The sequence below is a fragment of the Phyllobates terribilis genome, unplaced genomic scaffold (genome assembly GCF_046119375.1).
Source record: "Phyllobates terribilis strain yellow unplaced genomic scaffold, ASM4611937v1 Scaffold_3__8_contigs__length_932513732, whole genome shotgun sequence".
In the NCBI taxonomy this organism is placed as follows: domain Eukaryota; kingdom Metazoa; phylum Chordata; class Amphibia; order Anura; family Dendrobatidae; genus Phyllobates; species Phyllobates terribilis.
Window position 1 is genome coordinate 120814511 of NW_027362763.1, and position 19947 is coordinate 120834457.

The following is a 19947-nucleotide window of genomic DNA, read 5'->3' on the forward strand; positions in this document are numbered from 1 at the left end:
TTTTGCATGTATTGACCTGTACCATTGGGTGGTTTTTTATTTTTATTTTTTTTTTCCCCGCCTCTTAAATGGTAAAAAAAAATCAGTTGCATAATAAAAAAAAAAAAACATAACAAACTATACGAATAGCATTAAAAAATGTCGTATCAATAAGTCAGCTCGCAATGCAAAAAAACAAAAGCTCACACCGCTCCATCAGTGGGGAAACTTAAAAAAAAAATGGGTTTTGAAAAATAACAGTTGTTGGCGTTTTTATACGGTATATCTGTTTTTTACAGGCAAAATCTGCACCAAAACTCTTGGTTTCCATGCAGAATTTCTGCAGTAATTTTGCAACGAGTACCTATGGGTCTGAGATTACTAGGGGATAATTGCTCTTCAGCTCTGTCCCAAAAAGCTATTCAGGAACCATTAATCTGGTCTCATAAGTATGTGACTTTAGCTTTTATCCACAGGCTGGATACGAGCCCTTCTGCTCCACGGGAGGTTTCTGACCTCCCTGAGCTCCCCTGATACGAGCAGGCTGAATACGAGCAGAATATGCCGACTGTTTCATACCTGCAAGGAGCCATCACTGGGCTTTGTTGTAATATAACCTGGTAAAACAATGCAGAAAATGGCAGAAGTAAAATCACAGGTGGACAAGGCTTACAATGACTCAAATTACATGTTTACTGACAAACGGGTTTCCAGGAAAAGCTTCACCGTAACCACTCCTGCTGTAGTTAGAGACAGTATGGACCAACATTGTTTTTTTTTTTTTAGGGGATCTATGCGATGTCTAGAAGGAGAAAGTATGGATCCCCCCCCCCCTGTATTTCTCCTAACCCACTAGACCAACTCTGCAAAGAGGGCCGTTCTTCCCGCCATACAATGTCCTGTCCTTTTGATTCCAATCAGAACTTATTGGTGAAGATGTCTGTTCCGGCAGCCTCTGCATAGGGTCTGCTGCCCACCACGTGATCACAATTTCTTCCGTCAACTACAAGTCCAGTCTGGACGATGCTGTGAGTGTTACCAGGCTTTATGGCCTTGTAATTTTAGTTCTGTGTAGTCTGAGGCAATCAGATGGGTCAGATTCCATCAGGACAGGGAAAAGCCATTTTGCTCATACAAAATCTTCTATAGGGAAGATCTGGCATTGCTGGGAGCCACCTTTTGCAGGTATATCATCAGCTTTGAGAAACCTGAGCAAACATTTCAAACCAGAAAAACTTTTTTTTTTTTTGCACATTGTGCCATAAATGAACTCCCTAATACGCTAACTGTATAGTTGGTGGATTGGTTGTGCATACTGTAGGACCTATCGTGGCGATGTATTGTCCATCCATAATCTTTGGGCAATGTTCATCTGTGTGCAAACTCTGTACAGTGAGAGTGGCATGGAGGGTTCTGGCCTGGTCCACACTGATGACTCTACTTGACCCCCTTGGTATCCTTGTGGCACCTACAAAAATCTCTGCTCTTCCCATGTTGTGTTGCCTGTGAATATGAAAATGGGTTGCTTGTTAATTCGTAATGAAGATGGCTGAACCTGACGCTCCTGGTGATATCCCTATCCCTTTTATTGTCTTCCTAACCTTTGTAGACCTGTGTTTTGACTTGTGATTTGGCTCTCCCTTGTGTACTATTCACAATTGAGTCACCACAGGATTAGTCCAGATGAAGTACATTGGATCCAGTGACCTTGTACACCACCTCCACTTCTGCGTGGTTGTCCTCTGCTCAATCAATGTCAGGGGAAATGTGACTAATGTCATCTAACTTTTTTTTTTTTTTAGTTTCTTCATGCAGCAAAGGAACAAGCTTAAGACTTTACAGCCAAATGCTCTTCGCAAAAAACATCTGGTTCTAGAGTCGTCCATTTATGGAAAGATTTACCCTCCTAGTAAATAACCTTCTCTGGAATTGTGCTGGAAAGTTCTTTCTAAAGTAACGCGTCCATGGATACTGCTTTTTCCCTTTCTTCCTAGTAGTTTTGCTTTGTCGAATGCTCCTCTTGGGGAGGTTCTTGTCGCTAAGATATTTTGTAGCTCATCCCAAAAAGTGTCGTTCCCCCCTAAGCCTAGCTTATCGGTGTGAGCACTAATCGCTTAGGAATCTTTGGCAAGTCCTTTACGAAGATTGCCATCTCTTCTCATATCAGCACTGGTCTTGTAAGTCTCCCTTTTGCCTTGTGTTCCTCACTGGAATAATCTAGGAAAATGGCTGCAGATTTTTAGATGGTTGGCCTCGTCTTTGACGTGTCAACATGGTTGCCTAGACACTTGGCTTTTTGGTGTGGACCCAACATTTGGCTATAAGGACAGGTAAGAGGGCGTTATCTGATTTTCATGAGTACCTAGTTGGTGCTAGAAAATGTGACCGCACGCTGACTAATGGAAAGTCCCTTTAATTCCGGATGATCCATTAATCGTCTCCAGAGAAAATATGGCTGGTTGTGTTCATCCTTAATGAAGTGAAATCTACAGAACATTAGTGTACTTCATGTGTCCGGAAATGGACTTTAGCTAATTTTTATAAGTGCTGAGCACAGGGTCCACGGAGATAACTAAGATAACTACGCCATTTTTATTTTTTGTATAAAGCTGGATTAATAAGTAAGCCATTTCTGACGAAGAGCTCTGGACGTAGTAACTGGTCTGTGCCCGGAAGTAGATCTGCAGGTTATTGTCTGGAGCGACGTGGTGTAGAGGAAAGTCTGATATTGGTTCTCTAGCTTACTCCCAAATGTATGCGTCATAGTCAGGGCTAGACTCATCCCACGGGTAGTAGATGAGTCTACAAATTTGGCGTAGTTGCCCATTTAGTTGAGGGATTCTTCTTTGCTTTTACCCCTTTATAGAAGTCTATGAAAGTTTTATTTTCTTGTTGGCAGCTGGACTTCATCTCAATTATGTGTATATAGTAGCAGACGTTTCACATCGGTATGCAGAATAGTGTGGGGCCCCTGCTTAAAGGGGGGGACTCCATCCTACAAGTCAGACTACGTAAATGTAATCCGTCAGCCTGGACCCCACTGCCTTCGAGAGCACAAACGTCTTGGGAAAATGGGATGTATTCATGTCTTTGCTTCTTAGTGATGTGATCTGGCAGTGGAGGTGACGATGCCACCGAGGGTACATTGATATCCCATCGGGATTATCTAAACTATTTCCTTTTTTATTTTAAAATGGATTGGGGTGGGGGATAATCCCTGCAGTAAAACAGTGACACATATAGTCCAGCTTTTCCACAATGTATATTGTTATATATTGAAGTACAACCAGAAGACACAAGTTTTTGCTAGGACTGATTTTTTTTTTTTTTTTTTTTTATATCATGGACAGGTCTAATTTTTTTTTCTTGATAATGTGTCCACTGGGTGGCACTGTTCTTATGGGGTGTTTCTCTACCCCTTGAAGTTAAATGATCAGACTGCTTCTTTTAATGCATGTCAGAAGGGACCTGTCACTGAAGAACCAGAAGCTTAGATCAGTGTCCATGATGAATGGGTGGCAGTAATGATACTGTACTTTGTTATCCATATTGATGTCATTGAGGATTTGGTTGCACTTGCATCATGTCTCCTCTTGTTCTGGACTTTAGGACATTGCCAGCTTCCAGTCCTCCATCTAGAATCCCCAAAGAAAATGTGACTTCTTTGGAAGTGCTTAAGATCAGTCCATACTTACAGAATTAATGCAAACCAGGTGCACACTTCTAGTGTACCCATCTATTCACACAAGCTATTTAAAAGCAGTAACAAGTTAAGTTAAAACCTCTTTTGGATGACCTACTGGTGTAATATGTCCTGGGACTGTCTTGATTCTCATGGTCTGTAGTTTGCCATTCACACTTTTTCAATGGACAGTTTCTCACAATCTGCTTTTTGCCAGTACTACAGGTACTGGAACATAGCGCTCCCTCCACCTTCACCTCGGATCCCTGCCTTTAAGTCCTAGCTCACTCCAGACTTTGCTGATGTGGTGGCTCAATCAAATCATTAGCAACATATAAAGCAGACTGGGTGACCGGCTGGTCGCTCACTTCTGTGTCTGCCAGCAGCAACTTTTTTTTATTTGTATCTGTGTATCTCTTGCTCACATTTCTGGAAAAGTAGGCAGAATTTTCTTGTTCAGTTTTCTTTCAAGGGGGGGGGACGGGACCATTCTGTGTCGCCTGATTCAGGTAATAGCCGTGATGAAAACTGATCTGGATGCAAAAGCCATTGTGAGATTGCTGCATGCAAATAGAGGTGGAGACTTTTATTTCCTCCATTCTTTTATGGGAATTAATTTCCTATTCATGTCCGGGTTTTTTTTTTTTTTTTTTTTTTTTTTTTTTTATATAATCATAAAAATCTGCTTAGGCAAAGCTCGTCTGATCGGGTGGACTGCTAGAGGGAATGGCAGGGGCCTGGTTAGGCGTTAGTTCTGATCCAATAACATTCACTAAGTACCCTACGTTATTTACTTTGTGGTTTTACCTTGTTTGAATGCAGCATTTAAAGGGGTTGTCCACTGACAATTTTATAACCCATCTCAACAGGGACTGCTCCATTCATAGGGTTGCTGTAAAAAGCAGAGCATGGGGAATGAATGGATAAGAGTGGTGGTCAGTCGTGCTCCATCCTAAGGATGCACTGTTCTGGAGATCTGTGCAGGTTCCAGCAGACGGACCCTCACCAATTATTTTTTTTTTTTTTTTTTCCCCCGGATCACTCCTAATCTGGAGTTATACCTGGGATCCATACTCTGTACTCCCTCCTCTGTTTCCACCTTGCTGATGTAATGGATGACTTATAGATTTGTTATCCCAATACATGGAGTGATGGAAGTAATTTGCTGGTTTCGATGACTTTCCACCGATGGTGGAACTGGTTACAGTGGGGATTTTTTTTTTTTTTTTATAGGAAGAAGCTTGGCCCGGTACCACTTGCACCCTCTTTGTAATATTCATCCCCCCCATTGACTACTACCCTGATGCCGGCTAGGGGTTAGAGCTCTTCATGCTCCGATACATAAATAGGTGATGGCTGTGGGTTCACTGGGGAACGTAGTGATGGATCTGGATACTGCAGCATTCACAGACTAGGTCTCAAAATAACCCCTTCTGGCTTTTAGGAAGCCGCCTTCTGTAGTATACTTGAAGCGCCCCATTGTTTTGGTAGTGCAGAGCTGCTTTATCGGAGGGCAGCGTTCATAAATTCTGAAAATGCATGACGAATCCTGTCTGCTGCAGTGACTCTAGATGTAGCCCGAATGATTTAGTCAGATTGTGGTAAATAAGGACATGTGATTGTGGTCACAGTCTGGTCTTGTGACTGATGGCTCGGGAGACTAAGGGTAATAGAACCATTTAAAGGCGCAGGCACGCTCGTAGTCACCAGCCATGCAGAGCTAGTGAGCAGACTGCCTGTATCTGCATAAAGGGGGACCTTGGAGCGATTACTATACCTACCTTATAAACATTAAATTCCCCCCCTTCTTCCTTTTTTTTTTTTTTTTAAATATGCTTTTTAGTTTCTTGACTTTCTGGGTAGTTTGGAGTCTTACTTTGTAGAGGTCATTGAGGACAATTATGTCAGAGTTGGGAATTACAACTCCCGATCCTTTTTGATCCAACTGGACGTGAGCTGCTCCTAGAGACGGCATTGGGCAGCAGCCTTCTCCCTGAAAATACTTGAATGCTTGGTCAGACTAAGGCCCATTGCCTCTTGGGTGTAGTCTCCAAGATGGGTGGTAATGACTCCAACTGACCGATGTGATAGTCTGCAATATCTGTGCTCTAACCAATATGCTTAAATATGTCCCAGTGTCAATTAACTTGTGCCCCTTGTGCTGCTGTGGGACCTGATAATTCTGCACTTTGCGTTGACCCTGATGTAGACAAGCCATGCATGCCCCTTAGGTCTTGTCTCCATGCTGGACAAATCTAAGGATTCGGGAGTCAAAGCACCTTGAACTTTTTTTATTTTAAAGGCCCCAATTCTTGCTAGAGAAGTCGTCCATACCAGCCGAGCACTTGATGTGTATCTGGGGATCGGATCGGGTGTTGCAATTCGAGCTGCCTGATCCCTTTTGTCTTCAGGAGAGATGAGCCATCTCCGGAGGAGTCTGGCAGTGGCTTTCTCCTCTCTTCCAAATAGAGAATATCCCTATCTATCTTGTATATTGCCAGACTAACTCTTAATACTTTGAGATGTTACTAAAATGGGAGTTGTTAACCCATGACGTATAGATGTTCTCTCATGTAGTCACTGCTAGGCGTTGAGGACCACCTGTTTTTTTTGCCCACCCAGGTGTACAAATTATTTTCTTCTGTTTTTAAGGTTCTTCATATAAAATGATTCATCTTGTGATTACTGACGTATCTTATATTTCTACAGAACTTTCATTTGCTCAATTCTGCCTGCAGGGCTTCTCTTGTGCTGCACTTATTCATCGCAAGTCTTCCTTGAGCCATCAGACACTGACTCCAGGCCTTCTGAACACTCCCTAGACTCCATCCTGTAACAAGCCTATACTGTCATAGCTGGGTCATCTGTTGGCACTCTCTTCTCTCCCAGTCAACCTACAAAATGCTTACGGGGCATACCCGGGACAAGTAAATCCACAGTTTTACCGCTATGATGTGTGTGCCTAGGCGTAATCTACATTATATTCTATTAAAGGTTTTATATTAAGCTGTATAAAATACATGAAATAATTATAGTATTTATCCTACAATGTGCTCTTTCTCCCTCCGACGCCTTGGAGAGAACGGATTCTGTCATAGTGAATTTTGTGATTGGCGTGGGTGGTTCTGGCCTCCGCAGACAATGCCAGAGAACTGCTCTGGAGACTCCAGATTCTTATGACTTCATGACAGGAACCACCTTGAACATGGTGATATCTGTGGGTTTTCTTGTATCTGTGATCACAAAGACCATGTTCGCGCGTCGGATTAAAATCTGTGTATTTTTCGGCCGCAAAAATCTGAGGTTGACTCTTGGATCTCTACCATGGCATATCAAGAGGATTAACCACTTTCTGCTAAGTCTGTGAAAATTGGACCACACTCTGATCGCATCGGAGTGATGTCCCGAAAAACTTTTTTTTATTTTTTTATTTTTCCTTCATGAACCAATAGACTTTTATTGCCGATTTTGATTCCAACACTTAGATCAGAATTGAACATGTCTCCAAAATTTTGCAAGGACCACAGTCTGGGGGGGAGAATCATGCATATGAACAGCCACATAAGACTATCAAATCCTTTCTGTGAAAAACAGTTAGCGCTTGTACAAGAGATGATGGCTGTCTGAATGAGGCCTAAATTGTCCCCAAAAAATCCATAAAACTTAACTGCTTCAGGGGGGAAAAACAGGGAAAAACTTTCCCTTTTTGCCCACCTGAAGGGGGGGGGGGGGGGAATAAATAATCTGAACATAACTTTTTTTTACAAGCCACCACAGTATTGAGTTCCTCCCAGTAAGGCTATTTATCCTGGGGCATGGTTGCCCTCTGGCATCTTGTACAAATTCCGTAAAACTGCTTTGTGAGCGTATAGGAGAAAAAAAATGTAGAATGAGTCAGTGCCAAGGTTTCACTCTATGACTGTACAGTAGCGCACAGCCGGCTGTGCAGTCATCTGGCTTTCCCTCCCATTCATCATTAGCACGGGGTGAAGCATTAATCCATGTAACCACATGCCTGAAAATCTAGTAAATGTTTCACGATTTAAGTTCTGTTCATTACATTCTGCCCCGCAGCCCAAACCTTAAGAGCTCATTAACCATTTTGGTGGACGTGTCCTATGTATTTAGATTCTCGTCAGAGAAGTTTATGGTCCACCCTCCCACTTATGGGAAAGCGGAAGCTGCCGCTCGGTCAGGAGCCTGCGCAAATCGGCACGACGCTAAAGCCAGCATTTCGAGTTGTCGTCAATGGTAATAACAGGTTGTGATTAATCACTGTAATTAAAATTATACTGCCAAAATAGTTTTAACTTTCCCTTTTCGTTAGTAGATATTGGCCAGAGAAACCACCCTAATTTAGTTGATCATACCTGCTGACTACTTGCATACATGACTCTTACCATGGTGGCTTTTTTTTTTTTTGTCTTCTGTTTAAAGGACATTTTAATATGGCTGAAACCAACACAGGCTCTGTAATTGGGAGAGAGTCTGACCGCGGGGATAGGTCCTTTCTCAGCTATTGAAGTAGTAGAGTCCATGTGTGACCACCTCCCCCATAGACCGTGAATGGAGCAGCGTGCGCCCTACTGCTCCACTTACATGGGTCGCCATTCTCAATTCATGGGGCTCTCAGTGGTGAAACACCCACACACGTGGTATACTGAGGTATACCGGCAAGACTGTGGCCAGAAGGCAAGTGTTTCGGCTTCAACAGTCAGAGACCTAATGACCATGTGTAGCGTGGACGCTGGGAGTTTCTTGGGTCCAAAGCTCTGTGGGAACCCAACCAAAGATGGCTCCAAAAGAGGTCCCCTCTCATCTCTGCAGATCTTTATGCAGCTGAGTAACGTACTGTGAGTCAGTTGAATGCAGAATTATTCATTTTACTTGTTTTGTTCTGCACCATTTAAGGGCTAAAGGGGTAATTTTTTTTCCATGTGCCTAATGTCCTGCAGCGAGAACACGGAGGTCGTTAATGCTACTGAAGCCCGATACCTACAGTCTCATGGAGCTCATAGAAAGGTTGTTTTAACCTTGACTTTTTACCCGTGGCTTCTTATTATGACGGTGATGATTAATGGCCATTAATGGCCTCCGCGTCCTCCTACATGTCCTTGGTGACATTGTGCGTGGAAGAGTACAGCAGACGGAGCCTTCACTCTTTTTTCCCTCCCCTTCCTCCTTTATGCCTGCGGCCATCAGTTCATGCTGAGAGTTGTGGTTTTGCAACAGCGGTGAATGAAGATTTGGAAGAAGCACTGTTCTTAGACCGTCGAGTGTCGCACTTTTTTGGCAGACGTGTCTGATGGAGCAGCCAACAACGTGTTGAATTGTATGACCTTCTGGCAGATCGGCGGCGCAGGCAGACACTTGTCCTCCAAGGAGTGTAAGTTTGGAAAAACCAGGTTCATGTTTTGTTTGAAAAGCCCTTATTGTTCCTATAAGAGCTCACGTTACAGGGTATGTAGCGGAAGTCTGGCACTGTCGTGTTGACCAAACGGGGTCATAAGGATTAATTGTCACCCTCTTCTCGACGCGGCTGTGCATTTATGGACTCTGTATGACATAGCCGTGTTGTGTTTTTTTTGTTTTTTTTTTAGTTTGTTTTTACATGGAAATCTTTTGCAATGAATTTGAAAATGGGGGGAAAAAAAAAAAACTTTCCACAATTTTTTTTTTTTTTTTTTCCCATCCAGAAAAGTGACTAAGAATTACTTAGCATCAAAGTCTGATACTTTCCTGGTTAGTTCCCTCTTGGAGCATTTCAACTACTCACTACTCTTTTACACCCATCTGTTACAGAGGTAGTGCATGGCATTTGGGCTTAACAGAAGGCAAATGGGCACAGAAGGCAGTGCCACTCTAATCCCATTTTCCATTGTTTGACACCACAGCGTGCCTCAGTTCAGTGCTCATTTTCCATTCATTGCCCCGTTTGCTCCTGTCAGTCACAAGTTCACCAAAGACTGCGTAAAAAGCTGTGGTGTTTATTCTGCAGTTGTCCACCCCAAAATGCTCCCAATAGTGATCTGCTGTTGTGCGTGTTGCAACAAAGTGTATAAATGTTTTGGGTTTTGTTTTGTTTGTTTTCTTTCTTGCAATTATGCACTTTAGCATTTTCACCAAGGTGACTGGAAACCCTTATTCACCTGAAGATATAGGGTTAATCCACAGGTAAATGGTGTTACAATGCTGCTCGACTGCCTTGCAGAATTTTTGCAGTAGAAAACTAACTTATTTTCTTCCCCGGGAGCTGCCGACTTTCAGTCAAAGGGGCGGTGCAGGGAGAGATTAGACCTCACTCACAACTCGCGGCACTGCTCAGCGAGCGGTGACTGTAAGCGCTCCCTGGCACTTTGTCAGCAGACTCTTCTCATCTGTGCTGAGCGGTGCTGTGAGCGTTTTCTGTAATCGCTCCCTGCACCTATCCTTTGACTGAAAGCCGGCGGCTCCTGGAAGGAAATGATAGATAAAATAAGTTTTATTTTTTCCCAAAACACGCAGTGGAAAAACACTGAATCAATGTTTGGTAGGAACATGGCCTAAAAAGAGGCAATGACTGGCAATAGTAAAGGTTATGGGGCAAACTAATGGGCACTAAGAGGGTTCTGCTGCGCTTGTTATACAGAGGCGAGCTTCTCCAGTTACGCAGGGCTTATACCAACCTGCCGGAACGTGTGCACTATGCGAACTGATCACGGGACACCATGTACTCCGTGTCGCGCACCTCTCGTTGTTGTTAGTTTTAAAAAGGGCCTGATCCACAGGTGCTCTCCAGCACCACCGCTAGGGAAAAAATGCTTCAAAACTGCTCCGTGTGAATCTGGATTGTGTCCAGCCTGGTGCGGGGCCGTCTGACCATCGTAGACGTTCTACTTCTTTTCCATTTTCCCAAAGCTCGGAGATCTGATTAACGTTGTCCTCAGCGTCGTCGTGATCCCATCCCTACACAGAAGATCTGTATTATCCTAATTCACTAATCTCTTAAAAAGCCACTTATAAAACTTGGATTAAGCCCTGGATTACCCTGTTTTTTGGCTTTTTTTTTTTTTTTTCCCCCCACTAATTTAATCAGATCCTTTCATTGTAATTTCAGTTTTGCAAAATTAGCGCTGTACGTAAAGGGGTTGCCCCATAATCTGACAGTGTGAACTTATTCTTGACCACATTTCACTAATTTTTTATTTTATTTTGTGGTTTTGACATAGATTAATATCAACAAAAGGAGTTTATTCCTGTTGCTCATGATACGACATGGCTGTCGGTACTTCTTATTCTATGGCTGTGCCTCGGGTTACAAAAACAAACACTGGTCATGTCCGGCACTGATACAAAATCACACCTTGTGGGCATCTCTCCAAAGTTAGAACATACTATTCCCTCACCCCACCCCACCCCAATCCAAAAAAAAATCTCTAACTCCATGAAGAACAGCGCCTGGTCCCTACTGCCAGGACTGGAGAGGAGGCCACACTTGTTTTCTGGAAGAAGTTGTGTGGCAATCTGCGGAAAATTACTGCTGTGGTTCTTTCGAAAAACTCTGAACAAATCGCGATCGACTTTTGACAGCGACACATTTCCCGACCTCTTATGTGTGACGGTGAGAAAGTAATTGTTGACGGCCCCATTGGGTTATACTGTAATGTTGGCAACACATAGTATTTTCTGGCTCGCAGATAAAGCCAACGTCCACGTGTACACTCCTTGACTTTTTTTTCAGTGTTGCCCAAGAATGGTTTCTTGTTTCAGGGTTGTGTTTTTCTTTTTAAGGTGACGGGTTAGATACAGTATGTGTAGATAAAAGAAGCTTCGGACAGATGACTCCTACCTCAGGAGTCATCTGTCCGAGGCCTACATGTCCTCGTTTATCTGCCGACCCTTCTGCTCTTTATCCTGATAGCCCCGGAGTGATGGACGGGGGTCAGAGGTGAGGGGAACAGCGGCCCTGGGCAAGCGAATATTTGTTAAGGTCCTGTAGGGCAATCGCTCTGTTACTCGTCTGTTTTGACATTTCTGTTTGACTGGAATGGAATACTTTATGTTGTTAATGTGACTCCCGTGTACGGAGCTGATCTGCTCGGGCTCCTATAATCCTTGGGGTCATATATTGACCTTCTAATGTTTTAGTAAAAATGTCTCTTAAAACGGTTGAGTCTGATTCTTGCCTTTAATTCTGGTCCTACCTTGAATCTTTTGGATTCCTTACGAGGGTGATGGTTTACTTGAGCAATAGAAGCCAGTGGTGGCATCTGTGTCTGTTGTAGACCATGATGTGGTGGCAAAAAAGCATAGAGGAACATGACGAGGCTTCTTCTGACTTCTAGCACATCCCATAAATCAGTTAGATGGGGAATTTTGGAGACCATTCCAATTCTTGGAGGCTGCACCTCGGTTTACAGACCTTTTAAAGGATCTGCTGCCAATATCCTACAGGTGTCCTGCGGTATCTGGCTGTCTTCTGGAGTCAATGCCTCGATCCGATCGGTTAGCGCTGTTTTGGCACAAGTGCGACCTACACAATTATTAATTAGGATTTTAATGTTCTCACTCGGTTAGCGGATATTCGGTGGTTAATGTTGGCCTCTTGGATTAGAAAACTATGGCTGTACTGGATATTATTCGACTGTTGGATAAAACTTCATTCCCATTCTTTTGCTATTTTTTTCCTTAGGTTGATGAAACTGTTCCTCTTCCTGAAGACCTTGACGGTTCTGGGGATGATGAGGATTTCTCTGGATCAGGATCTGATGGTGAGAACAGAGTTACTTTGTGTCTTTTGCTTTTACTCTACTCCTATTGAAAAAAAGCCTTGAAAGGGTGAAAATTTAGCATTTTAATTTGACAGCTTGTATTTATATAGTCAAAGGGAATCTGTCAGCAGGTTTGTATATGTAATCCGGTAGCAGAATGATATAGACAAATACTCTGATTCCAGTGTTGTATTACTTAGTTTACTGCGTGCAGCAGTTGTGATGGAATCGGTTTTCTCTGCTGCAGATTTAGCACAGCTCAGAATGCTGAGCCCTGTATAACCCCGCCCACACCACTGATTGGTAGATTTCTGAGTACAATCAGTGCTGGGGGCGTGGTTGGACCAGGAGGCACTAGACATCTAGTCCTGTAGTGATAATCTCCTGCTGATAAAACACTGAATTTTTTTATTGAAACCACAAAACGCAGCCCAGTAAGTGACACCTCATTGGAATCCGGCTCAGTCCCTACATCATGCTGCTCTCAGATGACATAGCAAAAACATGCTGCCAGGTTGCCTATAAGACAGTCACTATGGACTAGCCAGTGACTTGCAAGTGGCGGGGACTAAAGTTTCTGTCCAGCGTGAGGACTACCTCTAGCATCTCATCATAGATCTGCTTCTTGAACCCCATATTGGGCTGTGTTCACAAGCAGAACATATCCATAATTATTTTGATACTTGATAGATGCTGAATGAGTAATCTTTGCCTCTGTCAGGTAGGCATGTCAGTACCAGACTGGCACAGCCGCCATTAAAGTTCAATCCTGAACGTGATACAGCGGTTGTACGTTGGTGTTTCACCCTACTAGACTAAAATTCTTCTTTTCTTCACTCTTCTGATAAGAGTAAAACTTTATCCGCATGGTTTACTTCTGTTTTATAGGCCTCTTTGTGGATGCGGAGTCTAACGATGTAACTGTCTTTACCACGTCTGTCTCGACTTTGGTGCCCACCGTGGAAGGGTCTACGGCAGCTCAGGAGCCGGAGATTGTGGCTAAGGAAGAAAACGAAACTGAAGACACCACAAAGTCTGCAGAAACAATGAAGTCCCCCAATGACGACATTAAAGGTTCAATTGCTGTAGATACAGGAGATGCAGAAGCAACCACGAAAGAAGCCACAACATCTCCATTCCAGCAGGAAGAAACTGACACTAAGAAACACCACCACCACCACCATCATCATCACCATCACACAACCACGTCTAGTACAACTCTTCCTTCGGAGTCAGGCGGAGATGATGACACAACAGATATTCCTCCTGCAGTTGATCTGCCTGAACAAGCTACAACACACACACCTGATACTACAGAGCCTGGGTTACATCATGTTCCCCAGGAGCTGACGACTCCCATTGGAGATTTGGCAAGGCATGGTGTTCTCCATGAAGAAACCACCTCCGGGGCTACCAGTACCTATGTTGATAATGAAGAAGCTGCCGTGGATCCGTTAGGTAATCTACCAGCCTTGATTACAACAACTGTGGCTGAAGAGTCTCACACACACACAGATCATCATCATCATCCTCCTCATCACCACCACCACCATCATCCTCATCATCATACTACAACAACTCCATTTGTTGAGATAGATGTTGAGGAAGAAGCGACTACAAAGCCGGCCGTCCCGGTTGAACCTGAAAGTAATGCCGAAGAAGGAGAAAAGGCAACTACTGTTGCGGAGGAGGAAAACCCTCATGATGATTATCACCACGTAACTACCACCATGTCTGCTGAACCTGAAATGCCTCATGAAGTCCACACAGCAAATCCAAAGGGCCGGAGAATCCATGTTCCCGATGGTGGAAGCACAACGGCTGTCCCAGTAATAAGCGAAGATGAACACATCCCCGAGGACACAGAAAACGACGACTTCACCAGCACCACAGCCCAGTATAACGTCTCCAGGAGTCCTTTCGATGAAAACGATGAGATTTCTGACTCTAAGGAAGAAGGACCATCCGGGGTAGCAGATGAGGCAAGTCTTTCTGATGTACCATTCTTACAAGTGGAGGCAGGCTGACATTCAGACACTTTATCTGAACTTAATGGGTGATTAGGGAAAAAAAGAGGTTGTCCAGCTGAATAAAAATTGCCCTAGTTACGTCTAAAAATATATTAATACAACTTACTAAGAAAGGGCTTTTAATGTCCCAGCCCCGCACTCTTTTTCACTTGTCCTCCCGCTATCCTTGTCGATGATGTGCTTGCAGGGGGCTGGAGGTCTGACTTATTTTCATAGGTAAGCCAGCACCCTTACTCATCACGCCTGAAGCAGACACATAATAAGGGGCTGGATTGGCTATGGAAATGAGCCTTGCGGCCGACCTCTGCAAGCACATCTGATAGCACATGGAAAACTGTGTCCAAGCCAAACTTCAGTTGGAAGTGATAAGACCCGGGACTGCGAATGGGACTTCAGTGGATTGTTATTTAAATAGAATTAATATAGTTTAGAAAGCATCCAGGGCAATTTTTATTCGGCTACACATCACCTGAGTTGTTTTTTTTGACCAACTGATCATGGGTTCGGTTTTTCAGACCTCCAGTGATCACCTGCTATCAGTGCAGCAACGTCTGGCCATAGTCTGCTGTCAGATGAAGGACTATCCATGTAATTTATTGCTCACCCTTGGTCTGGATTCTTGGGTTGTTGTACTTTTATTGGGGGTTGTATATGGCACATCTGTGTTGTGTCTTCCATTTTAAGTAGACGAGCTGACAGTGCCAGATTTATTGCACCAGACCCTAATGACCGGGGTAGGGGGGTCTTTCTGATTCCACCAAGGTGTACTTTGTTGGTCTTCTGGAAATGTCAGAAATTTCCCAGCCACAGATTATTCATCATTTGATTTTTTATTTTCGTGTCTCTTTAGGATATATTTTTTGAATCTACGAATTCAGTCGTGAAAGAAGGCAGAATGAACCCATCTTCTGAAGAAGGAAAATCTGACGAAGGAAGTTCTGATGCCTCACATGGGATCATGGAAAGGAAGGAACTTCTTGCAGGTAAAACTTGGTCCCGCTTATTCTACATTAGTAAAGTATCACAATGATGATCTTGGCGGCATCGTCCTGAGAGCCTTTCTATGTGGACATTAGCCTTCCTGCCTAAAAAGTCTCCACGACCTATATATGTTGTCTTGCAAATACAATTATTTTGTAGGAAGTAATGCGTCAAGTAGCTGTGTGTGTTCTCCATGCTTGAGCTGATATTTTCATGGTTCTTGAGGCCTTTTTGATGTCTTCCTTGACCTCTTACTTAATCCTCTCCAACCTTTTTTGCCTTTTAGGAATCATCGCAGGTGGAGTGGCCGGTTTGGTGTTCGCAGCCGCCCTGGTTGTGTTTGTACTGTACAGGATGAAAAAGAAAGACGAAGGCAGCTACTCTCTAGAGGAACCAAAACAGTCCAATGGGGGATATCAGAAGCCAAGGGAACAGAGGGAGTTCTACGCGTAGTCCTGCAGTTCGTCTTTTCCACTCGTGAGATCTGCCTCTACTTCCTCTCTCTCCAGCCACAGCTTTTGCTCTGTGGCTTTTTTTTTTTTTTGTTCGTTTCAAAGGACGACTACTGGACGTTATTTATGGAGAAAGCCTTAAACGTGCCTTTCCACAGCACCATGCCTTCTTTTTTTATTGAGGAGGGCTTTATGTTGTCCGCACTTGAGTTAGACTACTTTCGGCACATCTCGAGTACCTTCAGCGCAAATCGTTCCACACCTTCCCCTGCTGACTTTTCTCCTATGTCTTCCTTCAATTGTACATAGATAAAAATATTCCTTTTATAATTTTTTTTTTTTTTTGGACCCCAAATCATAACAAGGTACCTAAAAATCCATTACACTTAAAATCCAAGTGTTACATTCCCGATTCTTTACATTCTCCTCACGAAATAATTGAGGTTGGTTCTCCAAAAATGTGCATCTGATCCATCCCAGAGGCTTTTCTTTTTCTTTTTTTAAGCTTTATACTGCCACAACTATTTATTCACTGGTCTGTCCTGTCGATAATCAGAGGAATATCAGTGGTCGAACGTGCACCTTCCACCATCCATATTTTCTTCTTGCACTAGCCTGTCAACCGGTCCTTTTTAGCTTTATTGAGCTGTTTGCTGTTGCGTGTTTGTTATATTCAGTGTTTTTTGTTATGTTCTTCTCCCTTCGGAGTATGCAGTGCCAATGTTAATGTTTATGCAGATTTTTTTTTTTTACATTTCAGACGCCCTATATCTTGCAGAACTGTTACAATGGAGGCGTCAAACGGCCCCTTTTCCCCCTCCATGGCATTTCTGTTTTGTACGACTAATGCAACGCTGCTTCTAGGGTACTTTAATTTGTTTAATTTAGTTTTAAACACTACTACAAATACACTCTACATTGTTTTGTTTTTTGCTAAAATATGACCTGGATAAAATGTTTGTCGCTTATTGACTGATTTTCGGTGAAATGAGACTAGCTCTGTTATGTTTTCAAGAGATTTTTTTCTTTTTTTCCATCTACACTGATTTTTGTAAAATCTGATTACTAAAACTGGCTGACAGCCTGGTTGCTATGGATACAATTGTTACTGGCGTTTCTTAGCAACCAGTATGTTTCAAATGAGTCCGGTGAAGTCCTAACTGTCACAAAGGTCACCATCAGTAAGAAACGTCTACTACCCTATTAATCAGATTTTTGTAAAAAGTAAAACTTCACTAACCTTATTCACACGTGGCCTTAATCCTGAATTTTATATAATGAGAAAATGAGCCCAATCTCCCAATGTCTCAAGGTTGTGCTGTGCATATATCTGTTCTCTCCCCGGACCACCTTCTTCTTCGTTTGGTTTTATGATACACTAATACTGTAATATAACATGCAATATAAAGTTGTCTATTGATGCAATATATTTTTTACAGCTTCAGTTAAAAAGCATTTTTGCCCCCGAAAAAAAAAAAAAAAACTATTTATAAGTCTGAGAAATCCTCTTCTCCCAGATTGCTAGCTCTGGAAATGTGGGTGGCCATCTCTACAGGCCTCGTTAAGGCGTTGTTCATACACAGTGGTCATGCTGCGGCTTTTAACCACCGTAGCAGTGTTCTTGCGGGTTCCTTGCAAAATTAGATGATTGTGCAGGGAAACTGTAGAAAGATCACAACGGCACAGGGCCACTGTGGTTAAAAGCCGCAGCATGACCACTGTGTGTGAACACCGCTTAAAAATGACACTCAGTTTTACTGGAGGCCTGAATGGCAAACGTCACCTGCACCCTAATGAATGCACACCTGGATACATTTTTCCATTTAAATTTTCTAGAAAAGTCTAGATTGTCCTACTGGATTTTATCCAGATGACCCAGAAGTAAGGAATAGCTAAATTTATTGCTGCGAACCAGAGACAGAAGAACTTATAATTAATGGTTTATTTTTTATTTTTTTTAAGGCGGAAATGCATGCAACAATTTTAATGTTTATATGTGTAAATAGGTTTAAAAAAAAAAAAAAATTCCTAGTATTTTTCTAATTGTTGTGATTTATGTGCATCCTTCCCTGGCCCCAATCGGTAGTTAAATACCCATTTTGGGCAAACTCTGCATCTATAATGGTTGTTGGACTCCACCAGTCGCTATCACAGTCCACTCTTCCATCGGGCGTGACGAGATTAGGGTAGCGGTTCAGTTCCTGACAAGTCCTGTTCATATGCACAGATCCAGTTAGTAAGAATAGGAACGAGACTGTTTGTCGCCTTCCCCAACTTGTACCACCCAACCTGCGTCTCTTCGCACCCCATGTAAGATTAGGTGGCAAAATACAATTATCACAAGTTGGCCGTGCACATTAGAGATTTGTCAGATGAGCATTTCAGCAAGAAAGAAGAAACAAAAAAAAAATTGGGCATGTTTAAGTCCAACATGCCCGATCCTCCTAATTCTGTCACTTGCCATCAGTGGGTGGTAAGGAGGCTAAATATAAATGCACTCAAAGCTCATTGGTCATTTCTACAGGGTTCAGCTGACCTTTGTCTAATGTGTATGGCCATCTGTACAATTGTAACTGTTTGGAAATATGGCGTTTTTTTGCCATAAACAATTTAAATAAAATAAAGCAGTAACAAGGGCTCACAACTCAGGGATAAATGCACGACAAATGAGCAAAGTTGTATCTGACAACCTGCCTGACGTAGACCGTGCCTTTACGACTGTCACAAACCACCGGTTCCTATTTCCGTACTGTCCAGTTCCTGGTTGGACGCTGCTGCACTCATATACCATAGCAATGTTTTAAGGAACCTAAAACTTTGTACCAATGTCTCTCTTTTAAACAGTTTTCTGTAACATATAAGGGTAAAATGCAATAAAATTTTACTTTGAAAAACCTTTTCTGGACACACTGGATGTTTCTTAACAACAAAAGGTAATTTCAAGAATATCTCACAGATTGTTTGTTTGAATTTGGTGTTAATCATTGATATCCATAACTTTGAAGCAGCTGCTGCTGCTACTACTCTTGCTGCTACTACTCTTGCTGCTGCTACTACTCTTGCTGCTGCTACTACTCTTGCTGCTGCTACTACTCTTGCTGCTGCTACTACTCTTGCTGCTGCTACTACTCTTGCTGCTGCTACTACTCTTGCTGCTGCTACTACTCTTGCTGCTGCTGCTACTTTTGCCAGAGGAATTTCCAAGTCTGACCACAGATTCTCAATTGGATTGAGGTCTGGGCTTTGACTGGGCCACGCGAAAACATTTACACTTTCCCCTTAAACCACTTGAGTGTTGCTTTAGCAGTATGCTTTGGGTCATTGTCTTGTTGGAAGGTGAACTTCCGTCCCAGTCTCAAATCACTGACAGACTGAAACAGGTTGTGCTCAAGAATATTTCTGTATTTTGCACCATCTTCCCCTCGACTCGGACCATTTTCCCAGTCCCTGCTGCCGAAAAACATCTGGACAGCATGATGCTGCCACCACCATGTTTCACTGTGGGGATGGTGTTCTTGGTGATGAGCTGTACTGGTTTGGGACCAAGATAACTTTTGGTCTCATCTGGTCACAGCACCTTCCTCCATACATTTGGGGAGTCTCTTGCATGTCTTTTGGCAAACTCAAAACGATCCTTACAATTTGTGTGTAAGTAAAGGCTTTTTTCTGCCCACTCTTCCATAAAGGCCATCTCTATGGAGTGTACGGCTTATTGCGGTTGTAGGGACAGATTCTCCTGTCTCTGCTTGGGAACTCTGTAGCTCCTTCAGGGTTACCTTTTGGTCTCTGCGCTGCCTCTCTGATTAATACCCTCCTTGCCCGGGCTGAGAGTTTTTGTGGTCTGCCCTCTCTGGACAGGGTTGTTGTGGTACCATGTTCTTTCCATTTGATGATAATGGATTTGATGGTGCTCCGGGGTATCATCAGAGATTGGGATATTTTTTTATAACCCAACCCTGACTTGTACTTCTCAACAACTTTGTCCCTGACTTGTTTGGAGATCTCCTTGGTCTTCATGGTGGTGTTTGGTTAGTGGTGCCTCTTGCTTAATGGTGTTGCAGCCTCTGTGGCCT

General features: G+C 43.0%; 1 protein-coding gene across 1 annotated transcript in view; it reads left to right on the plus strand.

Moving 5' to 3' along the window:
• The window catches only part of SDC1 (syndecan 1), a 34458-nt gene extending 17502 nt beyond the window's left edge, over window positions 1-16956 (plus strand). The window contains exons 2-5 of the mRNA XM_073674113.1: window positions 12333-12411; window positions 13300-14393; window positions 15292-15424; window positions 15709-16956. Coding sequence (XP_073530214.1) covers window positions 12333-12411; window positions 13300-14393; window positions 15292-15424; window positions 15709-15875 — 1473 coding nt within the window. The 3' untranslated portion in view covers window positions 15876-16956. The remainder of the gene's footprint in view (window positions 1-12332; window positions 12412-13299; window positions 14394-15291; window positions 15425-15708) is intronic.
• The last annotated feature ends 2991 nt before the right edge of the window (window positions 16957-19947 follow it).